Genomic DNA, 25,133 nt, shown 5'->3' with positions numbered 1-25,133 from the left:
ATTTGAATGGAATTTATGGTATACATTTTTGATGTGTCAGATAAGATTGTTTTACATTTATAAGTAAACCTGTAGCATTTTCTTTATTTTCAAATTCAATAAATCTGAATACAGTATCCCTTGTACTGATTTATGCACTTAATATATTGAGGTTAAGTTTAAATAAGCTGTAACTCGTATTACATAATGAAAGAGTTACGTCAGTTTGGCACCGATCCATTGATATACAATGTATGCATATGAACAATTAAGTTTTATTTTTGACATTGACACATTGATTTACAATAAATACAAAAAGAAAGTACATTACAACCTAAAATACACTTAATATAAAAAGTATGTTCTTTTGGACACAATAGGCACTTGGCATAGATTTTGTAAAGAATAATTTACACTATAGGACATGAAAATAACTAGTACTTAATACAAAGTACAGTTTGTATGTACCTTTGGACAAGAAAAATACTTGACATAAGAAAAATACATTAGGACATGAAATATACTTTGTACAAAATGTACGTATATTGACATGTTGATGAAATGTACATTATGACATGTAGAAGAAATGTACATTATGACATGTAGAAGAAATGTACATTATAACAAGAAAGACACTTAGTATAGAATGAAATGTACATTATGACATGAAATTCACTTAGTAAAAAAATTAAGGATGTTAATTATTCAATATATAAATAAAATCAATGTACATAAGGACATGAAATACACTGAGTTTTGTTCCAGATCTCATATCTTAAAACATTTTGATGAAGATTCCATAAATAGCATAAATTTAAAAATACATTTTGTTGCAGAACCCAGATCAAGCATAAATTTTGAATACATTTTATTGCAGATCTAACATCTGGCATAAATTATGGATACATTTTGTTGCAGAACTCAGATCTAGCATAAATTTTTAATATGTTTTGTTGCAGATCCAACATCTAGCATACTAGTGAATTCTGAATACATTTTGATCTAGCATAAGTTCCTAAATACATTTTGTTGCAGAACCCACATCTAGCATAAGTTCCTAAATACATTTTGTTGCAGAACCCACATCTAGCATAAGTTCCTAAATACATTTTGTTGCAGAACCCACATCTAGCATACTAGTCAATATTGAATAAATTTTGTTGCAGAACCCACATCTAGCATACTAGTCAATTCTGAATACATTTTGTTGCAGAACCCAGATCAAGCATAAGTTCTTAATACATTTTGTTGCAGAACCCACATCTAGCATACTAGTCAATTCTGAATACATTTTGTTGCAGAACCCAGATCAAGCATAAGTTCTTAATACATTTTGTTGCAGAACCCACATCTTGCATACTAGTCAATTCTGAATACATTTTGTTGCAGAACCCAGATCAAGCATAAGTTCTTAATACACTTTGTGATGCAGAACCCACATCTTGCATACTAGTCAATTCTGAATACATTTTGTTGCAGAACCCAGATCTAGCATAAATTATGGATACATTTTGTTGCAGAACCCAGATCTAGCATAAGTTCTTAATACATTTTGTTGCATAACTCAGATCTAGCATAATTTTTTAATTTATTTTGTTGCAGAACCCACATCTTGCAGTATGGGATGGTATGAATACGCATGTGGTAGAGATAGATAAAGGTCACACGAAGGAGTTTGGTTTTGCTTTCAAAGTGAAGATAGGAAAGGTAAGTCCTGTATTTTAACTTGGTTCGAAAAATAGGCTACTACGATCTTATTGATCTACATGACTCAGCTGGAATAATGATATGACTCAAGAATGATTTACAATTTAAATCTTACAATATTGTACTTGAATCAGTTCAGTGAAAAAAATACAAAAAAAACCTGTTTAAACTGAACATTTGAGGTATTACGTCTACGTTATCAGACATCCTTTATACAGTTGTCTGACTCATTGAAATCTCATCTTGATATCTCCAGATTTGATAATGGACAGTTCCATAACAGTTAAATATATTGTTGTATGTATGAGCTGTGTCACGACAAAACCAACATAGTGAGTTTGTGACCAGCATGGATCCAGACCAGCCTGTGCATCCGCGCAGTCTGATCAGGATCCATGCTGTTCGCTATCAGTTTCTCTACTTGATTATACCGTTTGTAAGCGAACAGCATGGATCCTGATCAGACGGTGCGGCTGCGCAGGCTGGTCTGGATCCATGCTGGTCACAAACGCATTATGTTGGTTTTGTCGTGACGCAGCTCATATATACTTTTTATTTCCACTTTTCAGTGATTATAACATATTTGACAAATATATACATGTGCAAATTGTAAACAGTATTATTATTCAATTACATAACAAGATGAACATAGTTGACATTAGTGCGAAAATGCTGTCAATACAATATTTTAAGATATTATACATGTATTATAATAAAGTCTGATGTAAATATAATGCACTTGAAACATGTGGTTAAGACTTCAAGATTTCACAGAGTGATCAAGCTAACAATATTTTCAATTATTATAATAAGTTAATAGAAAATGTAGAATTTAAACAATACAATAGTCTAATGACTTTATAATACTGAATCTAAATATTGAAATTTAGGGACAATTCTAAGAAATTCAATACTAATGCAAAACAGACCAAATTAGCTTATTGTATGTATGTGTGATATAAATGTATTCACATATATTTTTCAGTCTTTGTACATATACTAGACTGACATTAAACACATATAAGTTGTTCTATTCCATTTTTAGCTCACCTGAGCTAGCTCAGGGTGAGTTTTTCGGATCGTTGAATGTCTGTCATCTGCTGTCTGCCGTCTTGTCATCCGACGTCTTTCCACATTTGTACATTAACAATGTAGTGGTCACATTTTTGCCTGAATCATCATCAAACTTTGTCAGGATGCTTGTCTAGGTAATTGCTCGGATGAGTTCGAACATGGGTCATCTCGCATGAAAAACTAGGTCCCAGGAGCTAATAATAGAAAAATCTTGTTAACACACTAATGGTTACTGTTTTGATCCAAATATCCTGGAAATTGGTCTTCAATTCTTTTGATGATTTCTAGGTCACAATCAATTATGGGTCACCTGTGGTCAAAAACTAGGTCACACCGCCCAAGTATGAAAAACCATGTTAACACTCTAGTACTCACATTTTGCCTCAATCATCATCAAACATGGTGAGGATGCTCATCTAGGTAATTGCTCGGATGAGTTTGAACATAGGTCATCTCAGATTAAAAACTAGGTCACAAGCTAATAATAGAAAAATCTTGTTTACACTCTAGTGACTACTGTTTTGATCAAATATCCTGGAAATTGGTCTGAAAGTTTGTTGTGATGATTTCAAGGTCAAGTTCGAATATGGGTCACCTGGGGTCAAAAACTATGTCACACTGCCCAAATATGGAAAAACCTTGTTAACACTCTAGTGGTCATATATTTGACTCAAGTGCCATCAGGATGCTTGTCTAAGTAATTGTTCAGATGAGTTCGAACATGGGTCATCTTTGATGAATAACTAGGTCACACTGCCCAAATATGGAAAAAAACATGTTTACACTCTAGTGGTCACATTTTTGGCTCATTTGTCATCAAATTTTGTCAGGATGCTTGTTTAGGTAATTGCTCAGATGAGTGTGAACATGGATCGTCCCTGATGAAAAACTAGGTCACAGGAGCTAAAAATAGAAAAATCTTATTAACTCTAGTGGCTACTGTTGTCCAAATATCCTGGAAATTGGTCTACAATTCTTTTGATGATTTCTAGGTCAAGTTCAAGTATGGGTCATCTGGGGTCAAAAACTAGGTAACACTTCCCAAATATGGAAAAACCTTGTTAACACTCTAGTGGTCACATTTTTAGCTCACCTGTCAGAAAGTGACATGGTGAACTTTTGTGATCGCTTTTCGTCCGGCGTCCGTCCGTAACCTTTTACTTTAAACGACATCTCCTCATAAACTGCTAAGCCAATTTCATCCAAACTTCACAGGAATGTTCCTTCGGTAGTCAACTTTAAAAATTGTTCAAAGAATTTAATTCCAAGCAGAACATGATTTAAGCATGATTCTGATCAGGATTTTATTGTTGGCATCCTTTGCACAGATTTTTCGCTTCTGTGATTCGATAATGATTGTGATTTGTTTGCCTATGATTTGTGTGGCGTACTGGAGTTAGGCGGCATGATCATGTCTTATTGACATTATTTCCGGCAGAAATGCCACTTTGTGGTAGACACTCTCGATAATGTAAGATTTTAAAATTTCACAGACATATTTAAATCTATAATTAACTGATTTTTGTTTTTTTGAGGTGAAAGATTATACAATTTAGATAAATGTTTGTTTTAGTGTTTTATTTACAGTTAAAATCATGCAACCATAAAAATTCCTGCGGTTGTCAGCCGTCTTAAAGTACATGGAGTACAGACTGTATAATTATTGTGTGGTTTTGAATTTTATGAGAAGCTTTTGCAAAAAAATAATGTTATTTTAATATAAACAGATCTGACACTTTAATTAAATTGTGAAAAAGTGTATATCCCACTGCAAGTATTATTTAATTAAGATTTAGAAAATGTCACAAATACCTGACTAGAAGTCAAGGTGAGCTACATCATCTAGTCAGTGTCTACCAAGTTTGTTCAAATAAATGCCCTGGGGTCAAAATTGGCCCCACCCTGGGGGTCATTGATTTTCCTTTTTATACGCCTGTTTGAAAAACGGGACGTATTATGGGAACGCCCCTGGCGGGCGGGCGTATGGGCGGGCGGGTGGCACGTCCAATTTTGTCCGGAGCATATCTCCTACATGTATGGAGGGATTTTAATGAAACTTCATAGAAATGTTCACCACTATGAGGAGCAGTGTCGCGCACATGAACCAGGTCTCTAGGTCAAAGGTCAAGGTCACACTTAGAGCTCATTGAAAAATGCTTGTCCGGAGCAAAACTTCCGGATGTATAGAGGGATTTCAATATTACTTGGCACAAATGTTCACCATTGTGAGGCGGAGTGTTGCGCACAAGATTCAGGTCCTTGCGGCCAAGGTCAAGGTCACACATAGAGGTCAAAGTTCAGATAAAAATATGAAGATGTGTATAGGGACGATTTAATCATCATTTATTGAGGGATTGTAACACAAATGGTCATTATCATGACTAAGGCTGTGACACATGTACTTTAGGTCAATATATGCAAGGTCAAGGTCACTAAAGATGGTGAAATATCCAGATTTTGTCTGGAACATATCTCCTACATGTATGGAAGAATTTTTATAATACTTTATGGAAATGTTCACCACCATGAAATGTATTGCTCCATGCATGATCCAGGTTTCCAGGTCAAAGGTCAAGGTCACACTTAGAGCTCATTGAAAAACGCTTGTCCGGAAGCAAAACTTCTACATTCATAGGGGGATTTCAATATAACTTGGCACAAATGTTCACCATTGTGAGGCTGAGTGTCGCATGCAAAATTCAGATCCCTGCGACCAAAGTCAAGGTTACACATAGAGGTCAAAGTTCAGATAAAAATTTTGAAAGATGTGTATAGGGACCATTTAGTCATCATTTATTGATGGATTGTAGCACAAATGGTAACTATCATGACTACAGTTGTGACACATTTAATTTAGGTTAATATTTGCAAGGTCAAGGTCACTGGAGATGATTAAATATCCAGATGTTGTCCGGAGCATATTTTCTACATGCATGGAGGAATTTTAATGTTACTTTATAGAATTGTTCCTCCACCATGAGACGTAGTACCCTGCACATGAACCAAGTCTCTAGGTCAAAGGTGAAGGTCACAGTTAGAGCTCATAGAAAAACGCTTGTCTGGAGCAAAACTTCTACATGCATAGAGGGATTTCAATATAATTTGGCACAAATGTTCATCATTGTGAGGCTGAGTGCCATGCATAAAATTCAGGTCCCTGCGACCAAGGTCAAGGTCACACATCCTGTGCATATCTTCCCTACTGATTTGTTTTAAGGTTCATTTAACAACACAGTGCCAAGAATAAAAACTTGCTTGCTAGATAACACTTATCCATAATGCCCCCATCTCCATCTAAAGCTTTCGTAAACGGGCGTATTTTGTGACTATGGCACCCTTGTTTGTATATAGTAAAAAACCCAAATAGCTAGAGCTTAGATATTAAGCATGAAACATCTTCTAGTGGGTGCCTACCAAGTTTGTTCAAATAAAAGCCCAGGGGTAAAAATTGGCCAAGCCCCAGGGGGTCATTGATTAATTTCCCTATATGTATATAGACTCAGTGGACATGTCCTCGATCAATTTTATTGTAAAATTACACCCAACAAATTAAATTTGCCTCATATGAGTAATATTTTCCGTTGAAAAATATCACCAGACACTCTTCTTATAAAACGTCATATTTTAATCTAGGGAGCAACCATTAAACATAACAATAACAACATAGGTCATAGACCACTAAATTTTAAATTTTCTTAGGATAATGGACACGTCGTCGATCAGCTCATTTTAACTTGATAATGTAAAAAAATGTTTAAACTAATACTTTTATGACAAAATTTGGAGTTTATATTTAAAAGAACTGTGAATAAAATAGAAATTAATTATTTGAGATCTTTTACTGGGATCCATGCGTTTATCACCTCCATGACTGATAATAATCTCTCTTGCAACATTTTTTTTAAAAATAATCTAGAATGAGGACAGCCTCGTGATGCCATGAATGTTGCATAATCTATCAGAATTGTTCATCCGCAGGCTTTAACATACACTCTTCCCCAAATTTTGTAATATAACCCTTGTATTTCCCATTGATACGGTTCTGTACAGTGGTGTGAGGAAGGCCTAATTCAATAGCTGCTTTATGTATGGAATAGCCCTGGGTCACAACATGTTTTGTCTCACTATATATTTGATTTGGGTGGGTCCTCTGAGACCTAGGCATTGCTGAAAATATATAATTGAGTGTCACCAAAGGGGAAAAATATAGTGGTGTTAAACCAAGGGGAAAGAAACAGTAAAATATAGTGGTTTGTAACCTATGTGTTTTTCTATCCCATTAATTTACTACTTTTTTACTTTTGATATTATGTAAAAATATCTAATTATATTATGTAAAAATATCTAATTAGTCCCCTACCGGTTTACCGGAGGGGACTTTAGGTTTACCCTCCGTCCGTCTGTCCGTCTGTCCGTCCGTCTGTCCGTCCGTCTGTCTGTCAGTCCGTCAGTCCGTCCGTCCACAAAACTGGATCCCGCGATAACTTGAAAAGTACTGAAAATATTTTTATGAAACTTGATATATGGATAGATGGCAGTATGGAGATTATGCACGTCTTTTTCTTTTCTTCCTATGTTGAAAATTCTGGTTGCTATGGCAACAAATAGGCTGAAAATATGGCAAATTTTACACATAAACTGGATCCAGTGATAACGCAAAAAGTACTGGAAATATTTTTATGAAACTTGATATATGGATAGATGGCAGTATGGAGATTATGCACGTCTTTTTCTTTTCTTCCTATGTTGAAAATTCTGGTTGCTATGGCAACAAAAAGACTGAAAATATGGCAATTTTTACACATAAACTGGATCCAGTGTTAACGCAAAAAGTAATAGAAATATTTTTATGAAACTTGTAATATGTGTAGATGGCAGTATGGAGATTATACACGTCTTTTTCTTTTCTTCCTATGTTGAAAATTCTGGTTGCTATGGCAACACATAGACTGAAAATATGGCAAATTTTACACATAAACTGAATCCAGTGATAACTCAAAAAGTACTGGAAATATTTTTATGAAACTTGACATGTGGGTAGATGGCAGTCTTGAGATTATGCATGTCTTATCTATTTTGAAAAAATATCAGTTGCCTTGGCAACAAATAGGCTTAAAACATGGCAAATATAACAATATTTGTGATTAGTCAAAAAGAGCTGAAACTTTTTATGAAATTGCATCTTTAATTCCAGAGTTATCTCCTCTTTAAGAATTTTGCTTTTTAAAATGTTATATTTTGGTAACATGGATGTTTCAAATATTAACTTTAGAGTGTCCTTCAGTCTGTCTGTCTGTCTGTTCATAAAAACTTTTTCCTGTAATCACTTTTAAAGAACATTTCCAACAAATTTACTTAAAACAGACAAAAATTTACACATTAGTGAATGGCCAATGGCCCTTCAGAATGCTGATGGGGTTCTATCCGGTAGGGGACTTATGGATTGCTTGCAATACTATGATAATTGCTTGTTATTCTGAGGAAAGCGGAAAATATGTATTTTGGGCAAAATATGCATATATTTAGCATCTTTTCTTAGTGGCTGATCCCTGACCTAGATTACTGTAGGAAATCGACCCACTCCCTTCCTGGGAAAAGAGCTAAAAGCTTACTTAATTTTATTATGTAGGAAAAAAAATTTGTATAATTATCAAATGTAGTTATTTTTTGTCATTTTTAGCTCGACTTTTCTATGAAAAGGGGAGCTATCCTACTCGCGTCGGCGTCGGCGTTAGCGTTAGCGTTGGCGTCACACCTTGGTTAAGTTTTTCGTACCACCCCACTTTATTTCAGAAGTATTACAAGTATGGCTTTGAAACTTACCATACTTGTTCATAACCTCCATCTACAGACAAGAGTACATAACTCTGTCAAGGTTTTTGACAGAATTATGGCCCTTTTTTGACTTAGAAAGTGTATTGAGCTTGGTTAAGTTTTTTTGTACCACCTCACTTTATTTCAAAACCATTGGAGGTATTGCTTTGAAACTGACCATACTTGTTTACCATCACGACCTTCATCAACAGACAAGAGGACATAACTCTGTCAAGGTTTTTGACAGAATTATGCCCCTTTTTGACTTAGAAAATACATTGAATATGGGTAAAATCCACTTATTGCCTTAACCCTTTGAGATATTGCTTTGAAACTTTTAATGCTATTTCACATCATTACCCCCATCTGTACGCAAGAGAAGGTAACTCTGTCAAGGATTTGTTTTAAAAATTAAGGCCTTTTATCGACTTAGAATCTTGGTTAAGTTTTTTGTACCACCTCACTTTATTTCAAAACCATTGGAGGTATTGCTTTGAAACTGACCATACTTGTTTACCATCACGACCTTCATCAACAGACAAGAGGACATAACTCTGTCAAGGTTTTTGACAGAATTATGCCCCTTTTTGACTTAGAAAATACATTGAATATGGGTAAAATCCACTTATTGCCTTAACCCTTTGAGATATTGCTTTGAAACTTTTAATGCTATTTCACATCATTACCCCCATCTGTACGCAAGAGAAGGTAACTCTGTCAAGGATTTGTTTTAAAAATTAAGGCCTTTTATCGACTTAGAATCTTGGTTAAGTTTTTAGTACCAGTCCACTTTTTGACTGAACTGTTTGAGATATTAATTTGAAAGTTGGAATACTTGTTTACAATCATGATTCCCAAACATGTCCAGGAGAAGGTAATTCTGTCAAAGATTTTATTTGAATTATGGCCCTTAACTGTCAATGTTTTGTATTATAGGCAAGCACTAAAAAAGTCGAGCGCGCTGTCTTACGGACAGCTCTTGTTATATATTTTGTATAAATATTAGAGCTAAGGAGAAAAGATGTACTTAATTTTTTATTGGGTAATTTCTACTTTCACTTTGCCATTGTTATTAGAATCGTCTGCTGCGTGAACTTTGACCTCACATAAATACTCTTCAGTGGGAGTTTAGTAAAGTACTTACATGTGTTGGAAAAACAAAGCAAAGAAAGTTCGTGTTTTTTCAAGTTTATTTGAAAAAGATACAAAAAACAAAATTTTGATCGAGGACCTGGCTGATCGAGGACGTGTCCAATCACTCTAGTAAAAACTTAAAAAATCCTCTTTTATAAAACCAAAATAGCTAGAGCTTAGATACAAAGCATGAAACATCTTCTAGTGGGTTTCTACCAAGTCTACCAATTTTGATCAAATAAAAGCCCTGGGGTAAAAATTGGCCCCGCCCAGGGGGGTCATTGTTTTTCCCTATATGTATAGTAAAAACTGAAAAAATCTTCCTATAAAAACCCCAAAGAGCTAGAGCTTAGATATTTATCATGAAACGTCTGCTAATGGGCGTCTACCAAGTTTGTTCAAATAAAGCCCCTGGTTGAAAATTGGCCTTGACCCAGGGGCCTATATACAGGTGAGCAATTACAGGGCCATCATGGCCCTCTTGTTTACTCAATTGTTATCCAACTTGGTCAGGATGCTTGTCTAAGTAATTGCCCGGATGAGTTTGATGCGTCAGGTGAGCAATCTAGGGCCATCTCTGCCCTCTTGTTTAAGATGTCTTGACGAAACGAAATCAAAGATATCTAAAAGGAAGATAGAAACTGATATGTAATAATATGTAACTAAAGAAGAGCACTATTTTTGTGGTATTTTGTTTTAGCAAATTACTTTATATGCCCTCTGTATAATACAGTTATATGTTAGGTTTATATAGCACCAGGACATGCTAGCATCTAATCCAATATTGTTCAAAATGTCTGGATCAGTAAGGCACCTAAGAAAATGTTCTGACCTATTACAGCACATGTGTCACAATACTGATGGTCCAAAGTTTTGGAGAACTTCTCCGAGAAATCTTGTCTAATTTCTTTAAATAATGGGCAATCTGATATAATATGCCTATTTATATCACAGCCTTGCCATTGAAAACTTTGTAAGTGATCTTGCTACCTGAACTGACAAATGTAAGTATCCTTATGATGTTGAGGACATGGCTTATGAGATATTTTGTATCTGCTAAAAGGTATAACCTAGCTAGATGGAGATACTGCTATATGAATTGATGAAAACCTGCAGAATTCTGGATCAGATTTGATTCTCTCTTCCCAGTCAATATCTTGATAGGGATTAATGCTGTTTCGTACTATGTTTTTCAAAGTCCATTTGGTTTGGAACTCTGAAAATTGGATATTGTCATTTAAATATTTGAATAAACCATATTTAGTTTAGTTAGTTTATACAAATTTATTTTAGTTAGATTGTGTTGGAAGCTATAAGCTTATTGAAACACTCTTGAATCTGTTCCTGGAACCAACCAGTACTAAGCAAATTGCAATGAGTGTAAAGTTTCTTGCTCAAGGAAACAATGACATGCCCCTGACAGGGTTTGAACCCACGTGGTCAGCAATCCTTAGATTACTAGTCCACTCACCCATATTTGACCAATATCTCGCATATACTAGTATCAGGGATAAATCCTAGTTGATGCATAGCGCCTTCAAGCATAAATATATTTAACCACCATCAAATATGTGATTGGTAAGGCAATCATTTGGCATAGTTTATGGAGAAAACACAGTTTCCATTTATCTATCAGAGATTCAAAAGAATGCCAGCCTAACAGTGCCAAGGCTATATCAATGCTGGATCAAGTTGGTAATTTTCGGATAGATTTTGCTGCTAGTCGCAAGAAGCATTCCAATAATAATGAATCCTTCTGTATCAAGTAATGCCAGAGTTCGAATCCATGCAATGCGACTGGGAATGTGACTTTTTCCACCAGGCCTGAAAGTACTTAAAGATTTACTTCCCAATTCGTTCAGATTCTTGAAATGTTGTTTAAACAGAAATTATAGATTTTCATCTAAATTTTAGTCATTTGGATGAGCAAAATATAATGCTGTGTGCTAGTGAAAATAATTTTGCTTATCATACTGACCTACTCAAGAACTTTGCATTGTTTTTCCCCAACTCATCTGGGTGCAAAGATACAACTTTGTAAATATATTATTAAGAAGAGTAGATCAATACTATTGTAAACAGTAAGTAGACTGTGGAGTATTTGTTTGTACCCCAGGATTAGATGGAAAAAACCCAAATTTGCAGAGTGCTTGATAACATCTATTTGATTTATACAGAATTTATTTTAGTTTGTGTAGGAAGCTATAAGCTTATAGATACACTTTGGAATAAAAATCCATCCCTGGAACCAACCAGTACTAAGCAATGAGTGTAAAGTTTTTTCCTCAAGGAAACAAGGGCTTGCCCTTGATGTGGTTTGAACCCATGCTGATATCAGTCCTTAGATAACTAGTCTGACGTGTTAACCACTAGGTCATACTGCCACTTAACATCTATAATATACTTGAAAGTATATTTTCATATCTATTATTTCTTACATTTTAAATAAAGCTTATGTAATGGTGTAACATAATTTCCCTAATCAGTTACTTTCAGTTTACTTTTTATTATCAAAATTGCTCATGTTTTATATATCAAAAAATTCCAGTACCAGTACCTCACAAGTTTTAAGTTGTTTACCATTTAATGTAGTAAAATAGTACCTTTGATATAAAAAATAAAGGAAAACTTTTCAGCATTCCAGGAAATATAGATAACTCAAATAACTGCACAGATGTGCATGCATACTGACTCATTTTAAACCAACTTGACCAGACAGAATTTTAATTGTTAAGTGTTTTAGGAACTTCCTCTCACATAATGTTCCTTATTAAGTAACAACTTGATGATGGAATTTGTATCTATACTTGTTGATGCAGCCACTTTACATCACTTAGAATGTTGTTAAATTAGGTTTATTTCTTTTAAAATGTTTTGTTAAATAAATGTACGATTGTGGTTGAAACCACTCACACACACATATATACATTGTATAGATCTGCTGAAACTGAAAATGATTAGAATCTGTGCAGTCTCACAAGGCTCTTTTAGTAATAATGGCCGCAAAACATATCCGTCTTGATATCCATGGAAGGAATTATAAGGAATTCAGTAGGTTAAGACTAGTGACATAATTATGGCATGTGTGCTAAATATTGTTATTTTTTACTCTCACTTTTTTCATTTCCTAAAGGGTTTACTTCAAACGTTAGATATTAGTTTCTTATAATCTGCCTTATTATAATATTATGTGACAAGTTTATAATTCTAGGGTCGATGTTTCCAGAATTATCATCCCCTTAAACTTAGAATTTTCCTTATTTTTTCTGTAATTTAATTCTTCAGGGATTAAATTCAAGCTTCAAAAATATGCTTGTTATCAACACCTACATTACATTTGATTAGATTAATAAGTCTAGCTCCCACTTTTAACAACTAATCCAGTGCATCAGTATAATTATTGTCAATTTGGGAAACGGACAAAAGCCCCCCCGGACAAAAGCCCTCCCTTCAAAAAATGACAAGGCGGACAAAAGCCCTCCCGTGAAAATGACAGGGCGAACAAAAGCCCTCCCACGAAAATAATAGGGCGGACAAAAGCCCTCCCATGAAAATGACTGGGCGGACAAAAGCCCTCCCGTAAAATTAACAAGGCAGACAAAAGCCCTCCCGTAACAAAAATAAATATGTATGTTGAATACCTTTGTTTTTTTCAATGCACTCAACCTATAAAATTGTTACATATATTTCTTGTTGTTTTCAATTGGCCTAAGTATGTGTATGAGCTTGAACCACCTTTTTTTCTTAATATACCTTCCTGAACAAACAAACAAACATACAATTTCCAAGGAAAAAATATCCATGGAAGTCAATTATAAGAAATCCCTCTCCCACCCCCCCCCCCCCCCCACATGTCAAAAACATCTGTGGAGTCCCTTTAATACTGATTATAAAAAAGATGGATAATTAAACTTGAGAAGATTTCCATCTGTTTGATGCACATTTTTGTAGTCTTGACCGTCTTAACTAATTTAAATCCTTCCTATTTTCTTATTGATGAAAATAAGCTGGAGGGTTAGGAGCTCAGTAGATTAGACAAAATAATTAAATAGTGATTTTTAAAAAAAAAATCTTCAAATTCTGAAAATACCAACATGATATGCATTTGTTCAGTTATGAAAAGATATTTAAACGTACATTACAGTATGCAATAATTAAAATTTCAGTAGATAAAATCTGTCTTATTTAATGGTGCATTAAGCTTCAGAAATGAATACATTTTTCTTTGTGTGAAAAGGGAAAATATGTGTTTTATAATATTGTAACAATAGAATTGAGATAATATACATAAGATGCTTATCATCTGAAGAAATAAAAAAACATAGCATTAATTATGAAATGATTTGTTATACAAGTAGCAAAAATGTAAACTGAGTGTTATTTTCAAAATCCATACAAAATACTAAATCACTATAACTGTACTTATTGCCTAAAATCAAAAGAAACTGTAACAGGAATATCCCCTCCCACCAACCCCAACCCCTTCCCCCCACCCCCCCCCAAAAAAAAAAAAAAAAAAAAAACTTTTGAAAAAATAAGTTTTAGCATTTTCATGCTTAATGGGCCTTAAAAGACATACTACATGTGCTACTTAGTATATTGTTTACATTATTTTATTTTTGGATTTATTTACAATTTCTGATCTGTTTATAATAGATACTAAGATATATAGATACTTTCTATCTGATATATCAACTCTATTTTGTAGTAGGCTGTATTTTGTAAAATAAAAATATAAAAATCATATGATTTTCGAAATTCCCTTTGATACTTACATTTAATTTTCTTATGTAAACAGACAGTGCTGTCATCTTTTTAATACAATGATGAAAAATGTGTATATAATGATAAAGAAAAGGTTGTAAATTCAGTGTGAAGTGTTTTATTTTTCATACTCACTATTTCCTGCTAAACTTTTTGAATGACTTCCTTATATGTTAATCATGTACACGCACTTCTAGAATGTTGTATCCCATAACAGCTTCTGATTTACTGATGTAAGCAGAATAAATAAATTCATGTTTTATCTATATAAAATGTATATAAAATGTCTGTCTTCAGCTACATAGGATAGAAAAGCATTAAACTGCTAAACTCCTTAATAAGTAATAGAAAAAGCATTGAAAAACACAAGGCTATCTGATTGTACAAGGGAGCAGGGCAAAAATTAAAAAAAAAAAACTTTCCCGTTTGTCACAATATGAAGCCCCAGAATATATAAACAAATGTACTAGCATTTGAATATGATTTTTCTACCATTATCTCATTCCCTGTCATCATAATAAGTAAACCTCAAAAAAAAAATTTAGCCAATAATCATGCATGCTCTATTTTAATCTCTGACAGTGTAGGTGAGTAATACCTGCACTCCAGGTAATGCACTGTACATTTATAGGTAAACGATTTAACTCTGAACCATTTTAAATAGAAAGGGGTCCAAACTTTGATCAAAAGAAGAAGTTTTAGCATGACTTTATGAACTAGACAGATAGGTGTTGTACAAACCCTGGAGATACAGATTTCTGATAAAAAGTGTTTGTTCAGCAAAATATTGTTTGCTCTTTCTTCTTAATAACATGAGGGATGTACTTCAAAATATAGATAATTTGTTCCATTTCATCTCCTTCATCATGTATGACATGGTCCATAACACTGGCAAAGTGGCACATTACATGAATTATTTCCCTTTTAAATAATAAACAAAGTCAATTTTAAAAATATTCAACCTTAGAATTTTGTATACCAATTGTTTAACATGATTTCACTCCTTGGTCTTCTACAGTGTATTTACATTCATTGAGCCTTTTTCATTACTTTACTTCATCCTTCACTTTGTTCATCCTAAAATGAATTATTTCTTTCCTATACCATACTTTAAAACAAGAAATAAGGAACTCAAATAAGTTGCTATAGATTGGGGTTTACTGATGATTATTATTCTATTATTATAATTTTTAAATTTTGATATTAAAACCCCTTTAACTTTAAATGGACTATTCCAAATTCAAAGCAGGGTAAGTCCATTACATTTATTCAGCATGTTTAAGGTTAATATGTGATGATATTTTACAGAACCAGGATACAAGTGTAGAGGTGTACACATTGGTGAAGAGTGTGGATAACGGAGGTCCTGCAGTAGGCAAATTACGGACTGGGGACTGGATTAGATCAGTGAATGGTACTCCTATTCAAAATCATCAAGATGTAAGATTAGTCTTTGATATACTTGTACTTGTTTTAATGAGAAATCGAGCTTGTGTCTTTGTGGTCTTGTGATTAAGGTTGTTGATATTGAATCACTTGCTATCTACTACAAGTTTGAATCCCACTCAGGAGTTCGAATTCTTTAATATGAAGATGATAATCAACTAACATTCAGACGGTTGATGGTTTTACTAAGGTACAGTGGCATACCTGATTGCTTTGATAATCAACTAACATTCAGAAGTTTGATGGTTTTACTAGGGTACAGTGGCATACCTGATTGCTTTGATAATCAACTAACATTCTGAAGGTTGATGGTTTTACTAAGGTACAGTGGCATACCTGATTGCTTTGATAATCAACTAACATTCAGAAGGTTAATGGTTTTCCTAAAGTACGGTGGCATACCTGATTGCTTTGATAATCAACTAACATTCAGAAGGTTGATGGTTTTACTAAGGTACGGTGGCATACCTGATTGCTTTGATAATCAACTAACATTCAGAAGGTTGATGGTTTTACTAAGGTACGATGGCATACCTGATTGCTTTGATAATCAAATAACATTTAGAAGGTTGATGGTTTTACTAAGGTACGGTGGCATACCTGATTGCTTTGATAATCAACTAACATTCAGAAGGTTGATGGTTTTACTAAGGTATGGTGGCATACCTGATTGCTTTGATAATCAACTAACATTCAGAAGGTTGATGGTTTTACTAAGGTATGGTGGCATACCTGATTGCTTTGATAATCAACTAACATTCAGAAGGTTGATGGTTTTACTAAGGTACAGTGGCATACCTGATTGCTTTGATAATCAACTAACATTCAGAAGGTTAATGGTTTTCCTAAAGTACGGTGGCATACCTGATTGCTTTGATAATCAACTAACATTTAGAAGGTTGATGGTTTTACTAAGGTACGGTGGCATACCTGATTGCTTTGATAATCAACTAACATTCAGAAGGTTGATGGTTTTACTAAGGTACGGTGGCATACCTGATTGCTTTGATAATCAACTAACATTCTGGAGGTTGGGATGGTTTTACTAAGGTACAGTGGCATACCTGATTGCTTTGATAATCAACTAACATTCTGAAGGTTGATGGTTTTCCTAAAGTACGGTGGCATACCTGATTGCTGTCTGATAAATGTATGGAGGTCTTTAAAGCTTAAAAAAGTCGCCATGTCACCTTTACTATGTTGATGAGACTTAAAAACCAAGCCATAAAATAATGATAAAAAGAGAAAATTAAGATGACAATTTAACAGAGTTTTTGCAGACTAATTTTCATGTAGGTCAGCTAAGCAGATGAGTATTTGATAAATCTTTGAAACTTGGCTTCAGGGATACAAATATGTTATAGAAATATTTAATTAAAGAGTTATACATCTGTGAGAGTCTTAAAAATACAAACAAATGTATGTCACAAAATTTTTTCATTCAATTTATTTCAATTTCAATTTTTGGTATTTTTTTATATGTTTGAAGATGTTTTAGGGAGCTACAATACTTTTTAAATTAATAGAAGTCTTTGGCATTGTAACACAATATCATAAGACTTCTCATATTAATCTGCTGGGCTTTTAATCAATTTTTTTATTCACAATTCATTAATACATTGTATATATTTAGAAATTATTTATATTATACAGGCATTTAGCCTTATAACAAAAGGTGGCAACAGCAGTACAATGCGACTAGTGATACAGAGACCAGTTGGTTTTTCTCAACATCCAAATAGTGTACGCACTGACAAGTCAGGTTCGTATGTGCAAGTTACCAGATCGCCATCACCATCACAAAATACTCTGTCCCTCGGAAAGAAAGAACAGGACCCTTTAATTCCAGGAATTATTGAACCGACGAAAGAACCACTGAAAACTGTTCGTCAACAAAACATTTACTTTTCCGACATGTCACGTAGCAATAATGAAACTGAATCGGGTATTGTCCCATTTCCAAGAAATGTGAAATTTCCAAAAGTGCGGATTTTTGTATGCGGGAGTGAGGCAGAGAAGTATGTTAATTTATTGCTACTGGAGTCGGAGATAGATACAGTTTTTCAAAATTCTGAATATACTCACGTTGAGTTTTCCATGGCAACAAATTGTTTCGGAAATGTAGTAATATCAAAGATCTGCTCTGATTTGTATGGAGCTAGTAATCAGTTGAAAACTCATTTATCCAATGTGAATCAGTCAACTGTTAGTGGTGGCGCAGATGTGAAATGTAAGCAGTGTGGTAATGATTTCAACAGTGAAGGTTCATCTAGTGCTGTGGGTACACTAGTGAACGTGGATCTGTTTGTTGTTCCAGACGACAAACTGTTTCACACTTGCTGTACATACTTGTTTACAAAGTCCAGTTTGTTTATTTTGACATTTGATGGGGACAAAATTCTACGAGCAGCTCCGCAGGAATTCTCTCGTCTGTCGAACTTATCACACACAATTCGTAGTTTTGCTGGAGAAGAGTGCCACATCATGTTGTATGGCTTGTTAGAAAGTGGCGCTGAAGCAAATAACAGACTTGATGAAGTGAGTGCACTGTTCTATATGCCGTTTAATACTCAGCTACAGAATCTGAATGTTTCCGGACCAGAACTTATAAACATGCATGGTCAGGCCGCAAGACATACCTGCACCCATTTGAGCCACAACTTTCAGAATTTACTATGGAAGACAGTTACAGACACTATACAGAGGCAGCATGTTTTGCAGCCGTCTTTATTAATCGTGGACTGTTTACGTGCAATTCGTGATCAAGATCTTATTCAGACGGAGGAACAATTTATGAGTGTAATCAAATCGAGATTACCGGACTATAAGCTAGACATTCATCAGATGATTGTTACATATCTGAATACATTTGGAGAAATTATGCTTGGTAGTAAGTATTCATCCTCACATTATATTAAATTGCCTTACTTTTTCAGTTGGCATGAATTAATTTTCTCTATAAACATCATGCTTTTTTTTCTGCATAAACATGATTTTGTCTTCTTATGTGGTTGTATGGCCAAGGATTAGATGGTAATCTAAGGATTGCTAGCAGCGTGGGTTCAAATCCCGTCAGGGGAAAGCCATTGTTTCCAGGAGTAAGAATTTTTACACTCATTGCTTAGTGCAGGTTTGTTCCAAGAATACATTTTAAACTGTTTCTATAAGCTTATAGCTTGCAACACAATGAAATAAAACAAATTTGTTTATTCTTATTCATCCTCTTCTTAATCATGGGCAAAAAAACCCATGTATTTTTTTGATAAATATGATTAATAATTGAATGGTTTAAGATGTTTCGAGAAAAGAAGGTACCATGATAAATTACATGTACATGAAAAAATCACTGCATTTCTTCTTCAATGTTCGATATAGTTGGGTTGTTTTTGTTTTAAATCTTTTATCACCTTCTGTTATTTTTTGTTTACTTTCAGAAGCCACGCCGTATTTCTCGCAAGGTATATATTCTATTGAAAATAAAGTGATGCTCAATCCAAAATTTCTACTTGGTAGTTTATACCATGTAATATCTGTGATATATGATGACAGACAGACATGGAGCCGGACATTGTGCACCGGATTCCTGTCAAAATCCGAGCTCATTCGTTTGACAGGATTTTCGAACAATGACCTATTGTGTAGAAATGTAATAGATTTCTGGGAATGTAATGGACTTATATTTCGTAAGAGACAATCAGATGGAGGCGATGCTGAATTTTTCATCCCATATTTTTCACAAATTCCGAGCAGTAACGAGGTGCCGGTAGCAGGTAAAAAAGATCTGGAGTTGTACTTACAGTTCACAGAGCATGAGTCAAGTCAGACATATTACCAGGTTGTGTTTACACTGGCAGGGTCGTCTCACAGTACAGATAGCCTGGCCATACATGGAAGTCATTGTGCAAGTTTCACAGTCAAAGGATACCTTGTGACAGCATTCCATCAGAAAATGGATAATAGGATCAAATTTATTTTCAGCAGGTTAGTGGAATTTCTTTATCTTAAAATTCAATGTATTTAACTCTTAATCTGTGGAAAAAGTGTGAAGGTTTTGCCCTGAAGTAGGGACAATCCATTCAAAGTTGAAATTCATTCAAAGTTGTAATTGGGAAAATCAATTTAAAGTTGAATTTTGGACAATCCATTCAAAGTTGAATTTGGGCCAATTCATTAAAAGTTGAATTTTGGACAATCTATTTAAAGATGAATTAGGGTTAATCCATTCAATGTTCATGTTAGGATAATCTTTTCAAAGTTGAAATTGGGAAAGTTCATTCAAAGTTAAAAGGATTTCAAGATCACAATACAATAATTGAGTAACAAACAGTATAGAGCCTGGTCAGACTGACACACAGATGTGAAGGGTTGCCTGGCTCTATACTGGTAGCAAAACCTTTACACTTTTAGATTCCAACAGGTTAAACAATAAGGCTAAACAATTTTGGTTTCATTATTTGAATGGTAGGTTAAATTGACTACTGATTTTATACATGTATTTAAAAGTAAAATTAGGTTAGTGTAATATTCATTCTTTACTATGCTAAAATGTTTCTTTATTTTTGGTACATATAACTATTAAAATATTTTATGTTCTAATTTATAGTTAATTAATTTTTAAATCAAGCATAAAAACTTGATGTTTTTCTGTTTTGCAGGGAGGAGAAAGGTGTAGGAGCTAAACCTTCAGAACTTTACACATGGATATATGAGACATGTAGCAGGTGTCTAGAATGTCAGTTTACGCTTTGTTCTGCGTGTCCGCAGGGCGAGTCGTGCCAAAGGAATGCTGTCACAGGCTTACACTTGATAGACCTTAGAGACAGTAAGCCTCAGTTTTGTGGGAATGATAGAATAGATAATACAAAGACTGTAAGGATATGGAACCAAGCCGACTTGGAGGTTAGTGTTATAACTTCTAAATGTTCAAGTCTGTAAATACATGTTACAAACATTCTTAACTCGTGATAAAATACATATTGTACTCTGTTGTATATTATACTACTTTTATAATGTTTAAGCATGTTAAGATACTCCCAAATCATAAGGGCGTCTGTGGCTGAGTGGTTAAAGTTGTTGACTTCAAACCACCTGTCCCTCACTGCTTTAGATTTGAGCTGCGCAAGCATCTTTGGATTCATGTGAAAAGGCTATCCAGATAGCTTACGGAATCTTGGTGGTTCTACTCAGTTACCTATTTGTGTCTGAAATAATGAACTGAGGGGCACTGGAGGTCTTTCTCCACCAGTAAAGCTGGAGGGTCACCATATGACCTATACTGTGTTGATGTGACATAAAACCTAACCAAACAAACATACTAAAATCATATTAACCATTTCAACTTTATTACTACATACTTACATAATAATTTCCTTTTTGAACACTTTAACTAGGACAGTCACTTTTCACAGTAAGTTTGAGACAAGTTTCTTTTCTTATTCTTTTTTTTTCTTGCTTAGATAGCGGTAAGATTCCATTCTGTTTTGACGATAATCATACTTGGTGAAGGTTTTATTTATACTGAATACAGCACTAGTAGTTTAAGTAACATTTAAATAACAATGTCAGTGTTTGCCCCTTCTTTACTTGTCTATTGGACAAAATGTTATAGGTACATGTATTTCTAAAATTAACGATGCTGCTTTTAAATGGTATTATCATTGTGATGTAAATAATACAGATATCACCAGACAGTGTCACATCTCAGAAGATCGGTAAACCAATAAAACAGCCTGTGTTAGTGATGCAGTTACCATGGTCCGTCTTTCACAAACTATGCCTCAAACTAAGGGTGTCTAGTGCATTGGGCAGGGACTGGAGAGGACTTGCAGGTAAGTTATTATTATGTAGGACAAATAATATTTTACATAAAATGAACTTATTTTTCTGCAGAAAACTTTACCCTTCGCCTAAACATTTTCTTTTCATCAGGGGATTTCAATTTTTGGACACAACATGTCATGAGAGAAAATTTCACTATAACATTTTTTCGGGAAGGGAAGGAGGGGGTTGGATTCCCAGTAGGGGTGGGCTGATTTGTGTTTATCAATTTTACAAAGGCATTTTTAGCCCAACTATTCAAAGTATAGGGAGAGCTTTTGTATTCACCCAGATGTAGGTGTCCCACTTTGGTTAAGTTTTTGCATGCAAGTTGGTACATGTATCTCCAAAACTGCTTAAGGGAATAGGTTAAAACTTCACTCCCTTATTTTAAAGCATAGTATGTGGTAACTTTCCAAGGCCCATACATTTAACATGGTTTTTGATAGAATTATGGCCCTTTTAGAACATAGAAAATTATTCATTAACCAGACTCTTGTTTCGCATAGATTATTTTTTCCAATCATTTAGTTAAACCATTGCATAGAGTTTATGAGTGTAATTAATTAAATTATCCAGATAATATTTAATGTCAAACAGGAAAATGTCTGTGTTTTTATCTGTCAGGAAATCAATTGACTATATTAACATGAAATATTCTATAAGCGTATGTCATATACAACTAAGTTTAAAATTCTCTTTTTGTTTTCTCCTCTTTTAACTAGGTCTAATTGGATATAGCACAGAACAAGTAGATGTATATGAAACAACCAACGATCCTGTCAAAGAATTATTATGTGATTGGGGGCGGTCTACAAATGCTACCATAGAAAGCCTCTTTTCTCTCCTCTTACAACTTGAAAGGGTGGATATTGTATCTGACATGCAAGAAGCCCTGCCCCATTTAGCTGCCAGCAGCTCTACCTGTCAATCATTGTGTGAGGACACGCCTCTAGTCAGTAACATAACAATTTATGAACGAGAAGAATCAGACATGCAACAAGCCCTGCCCCATTTAACTGCCAGCAGCTCTATCTGTCAAGCATTGTGTGAGGACACACCTCCAGTCAGTAACATAACAATATATGAGCGAGAATATGATGGGCGGGAGAATGAAATGGTACCTCATGTAGTGCCAATTGGAAATATAACAGTTGCGGAAAGGGGAGTGGCTAATATTGGAATGGAGGATGGTGCAGGTGCAAGTTTAAAGGTGAACAATTTGGATAACAATAATCAGGTTGATACCGTGGCAGGTATAGGGACAGAGGTGATGATAACACCTGTCGAGACACCAGGCAGGGCCGGTTCTTTACAACAATCGTAGTTAGCTAACTTAAGAGATGAATAAAGAGATGCCCACCTGAACAATAATTTTAACTTTTATTCATCTATGTAAATGAAAAGATCAAATAATACAAATGGTAATTGTGGATATATTCCTGAAATATGGAATTTAAACAATGCCACTTGTGTCTCAAATATGCCCAAAACCATATTGAACAGATGTTGTTTTAAAGGTATAATTTTTGTTGAATTCATAGTCTATGAAATAGTGTTATGCTGAAATTGTACATAATTTTTTCATCATCTTTCATTGTATGTAAGTCTGTTTCAAGCAGTAGGTTTATATTGTATGTTTGTTTTCTCTAATATTTTTGATATTACAATTTTTGGTTGATATTATTTCTAGTGTAGTTCAAATTTGATGCTGTTTTTATGCCACCGCAGCATCTGCGATGCGGTGGCATATTGCGATTCACCTGTGTGTGTGTTTGAATGTATGTATGTTCTATAGATTATATAGTGAACTTGTGAAAAACCACTTGTCCAATTTCAACCAAACTTGGCAGGATTGATCCTTGGGTGAAGGGCTTCCAAAGTTGTTCAAAGAATTTCATTCCATGCAGAAATCTGGTTGCCATGGCAACCAAAAGGAATTATAAGAATAAATTTTAAAAAATCTTCTTGTAAAGACCCACAAGGCCTAGAGCATAGATATTTTGCATAACGCATTGTGTGATACTCTACCAAGATTGTTCAAATTATAGCCCTGGGGTCAAAATTGGCCCCGCCCTGGGGGTCTTTGTTTTTTACTATATGTACATATAGTAAAAACTTAAAATACCTTCTTGTCTGAAGGTACCAGGCTTATGGCATTGATGTTTGGTATATGATATCATCTATAGGTAATCTATCAAAGTTGTTCAAATTTTTCCTCTAGCATCAAAATTAGCCCCACCCCGGGGTCATAGGTTTTTCTTTTATGTATATACATGTAGTAAAATCTTATAAAAATCGTCTTCTCAAAATTGACAAAGGCTAGAGGTTAGATATTTTGCATGATACATTGTGTAGTGAACCTCTAGCAAGATTGTTCAAATTATAGCCCTTGGGTCAAAATTGGCCCCACCCCGGGGGTCGTTGATTTTCAGTCACTATGTACATATAGTGAAAAATTAAAAATCTTATTGTCTGAAGGTACAAGGATTAGAGCTTTGATATACTGTACATATAGTGAAAAATTAAAAATCTTATTGTCTGAAGGTACAAGGCTTAGAGCTTTGATATTTGGTATATGATATCATCTAAAGGTACTCTACCAAAGTTGTTCAAATTTTGCTTCTAGTGTCAAAATTAGCCCCGCCCCGGGGGCCATAGGTTTTCCTTATATGTCTATAGTAAAAACTTTTAATCATCTTCTCTAAATTGACAAATGCTAGAGGTTAGATATTTTTCATGAAACATTGTGTAGTGAACCTCTAGCAAGATTGTTCAAATTATAGCCCTGGGGTCAAAATTGGCCCCGCCCCGGGGGTCATTGATTTTCAGTCACTATGTACATATAGTGAAAAATTAAAAATCTTATTGTCTGAAGGTACAAGGCTTAGAGCTTTGATGTTTGTTTTATAATAAAATCAGCCATAGGGCCCCTACCAAAGCTGTTCAATTTTTGCCCCTGGTGTCAAAATTGGCCCTGCCCTGGGGCATTGATTTTCATTATGTACACATAGTAAAAACAGAAACTAAAACAAATGTTTTCTGAATTGGAGAAAGCTACAGCTTAGATATTTGACATGAAAGTTGTTTGGTCGGAAATGTTGTTTGGTGGACCTGTATCAAGATTGTTTGAATTAAACCCTTGGGTCAAAATTTTGCCTTGTACAGCCATGAAATTTGGACTATGTGCAGAGTTTTAGTTGTAAAATTGAACTTTGATAACAGGTGACCTAGATTTTTATGATGTGACCTACATGTACTTTCTTGTCCTTTGATGTGCAGCTATGAAATTTGAACCATGTGCACAGATTAAGATGTCAAGTGAACTTTGATATCAGCTGGCCTAGATTTTGACAAAGTGTTGTCCTTTGATGTACAGTCATGGAATTTTGGCCATT

General features: G+C 34.4%; 1 protein-coding gene across 1 annotated transcript in view; it reads left to right on the top strand.

Moving 5' to 3' along the window:
- Positions 1-24,426, top strand: part of LOC132741676 (uncharacterized) — a 36,836-nt gene extending 12,410 nt beyond the window's left edge. Inside the window, exons 5-12 of the mRNA XM_060729906.1 lie at positions 1,582-1,686; positions 15,781-15,912; positions 17,572-18,808; positions 19,353-19,899; positions 20,574-20,817; positions 21,596-21,746; positions 22,461-24,216; positions 24,283-24,426. Of these exons, the coding sequence (XP_060585889.1) occupies positions 1,582-1,686; positions 15,781-15,912; positions 17,572-18,808; positions 19,353-19,899; positions 20,574-20,817; positions 21,596-21,746; positions 22,461-23,062 (3,018 nt within the window). The 3' untranslated portion in view covers positions 23,063-24,216; positions 24,283-24,426. The remainder of the gene's footprint in view (positions 1-1,581; positions 1,687-15,780; positions 15,913-17,571; positions 18,809-19,352; positions 19,900-20,573; positions 20,818-21,595; positions 21,747-22,460; positions 24,217-24,282) is intronic.
- The last annotated feature ends 707 nt before the right edge of the window (positions 24,427-25,133 follow it).

Source organism: Ruditapes philippinarum, unplaced genomic scaffold (genome assembly GCF_026571515.1).
Source record: "Ruditapes philippinarum isolate M1 unplaced genomic scaffold, ASM2657151v2 ctg1985_1_1_1_1, whole genome shotgun sequence".
NCBI classification, from domain to species: domain Eukaryota; kingdom Metazoa; phylum Mollusca; class Bivalvia; order Venerida; family Veneridae; genus Ruditapes; species Ruditapes philippinarum.
Note: the sequence above shows the minus strand (reverse complement) of the source record. Positions and strands in the feature narration are given on the sequence as shown.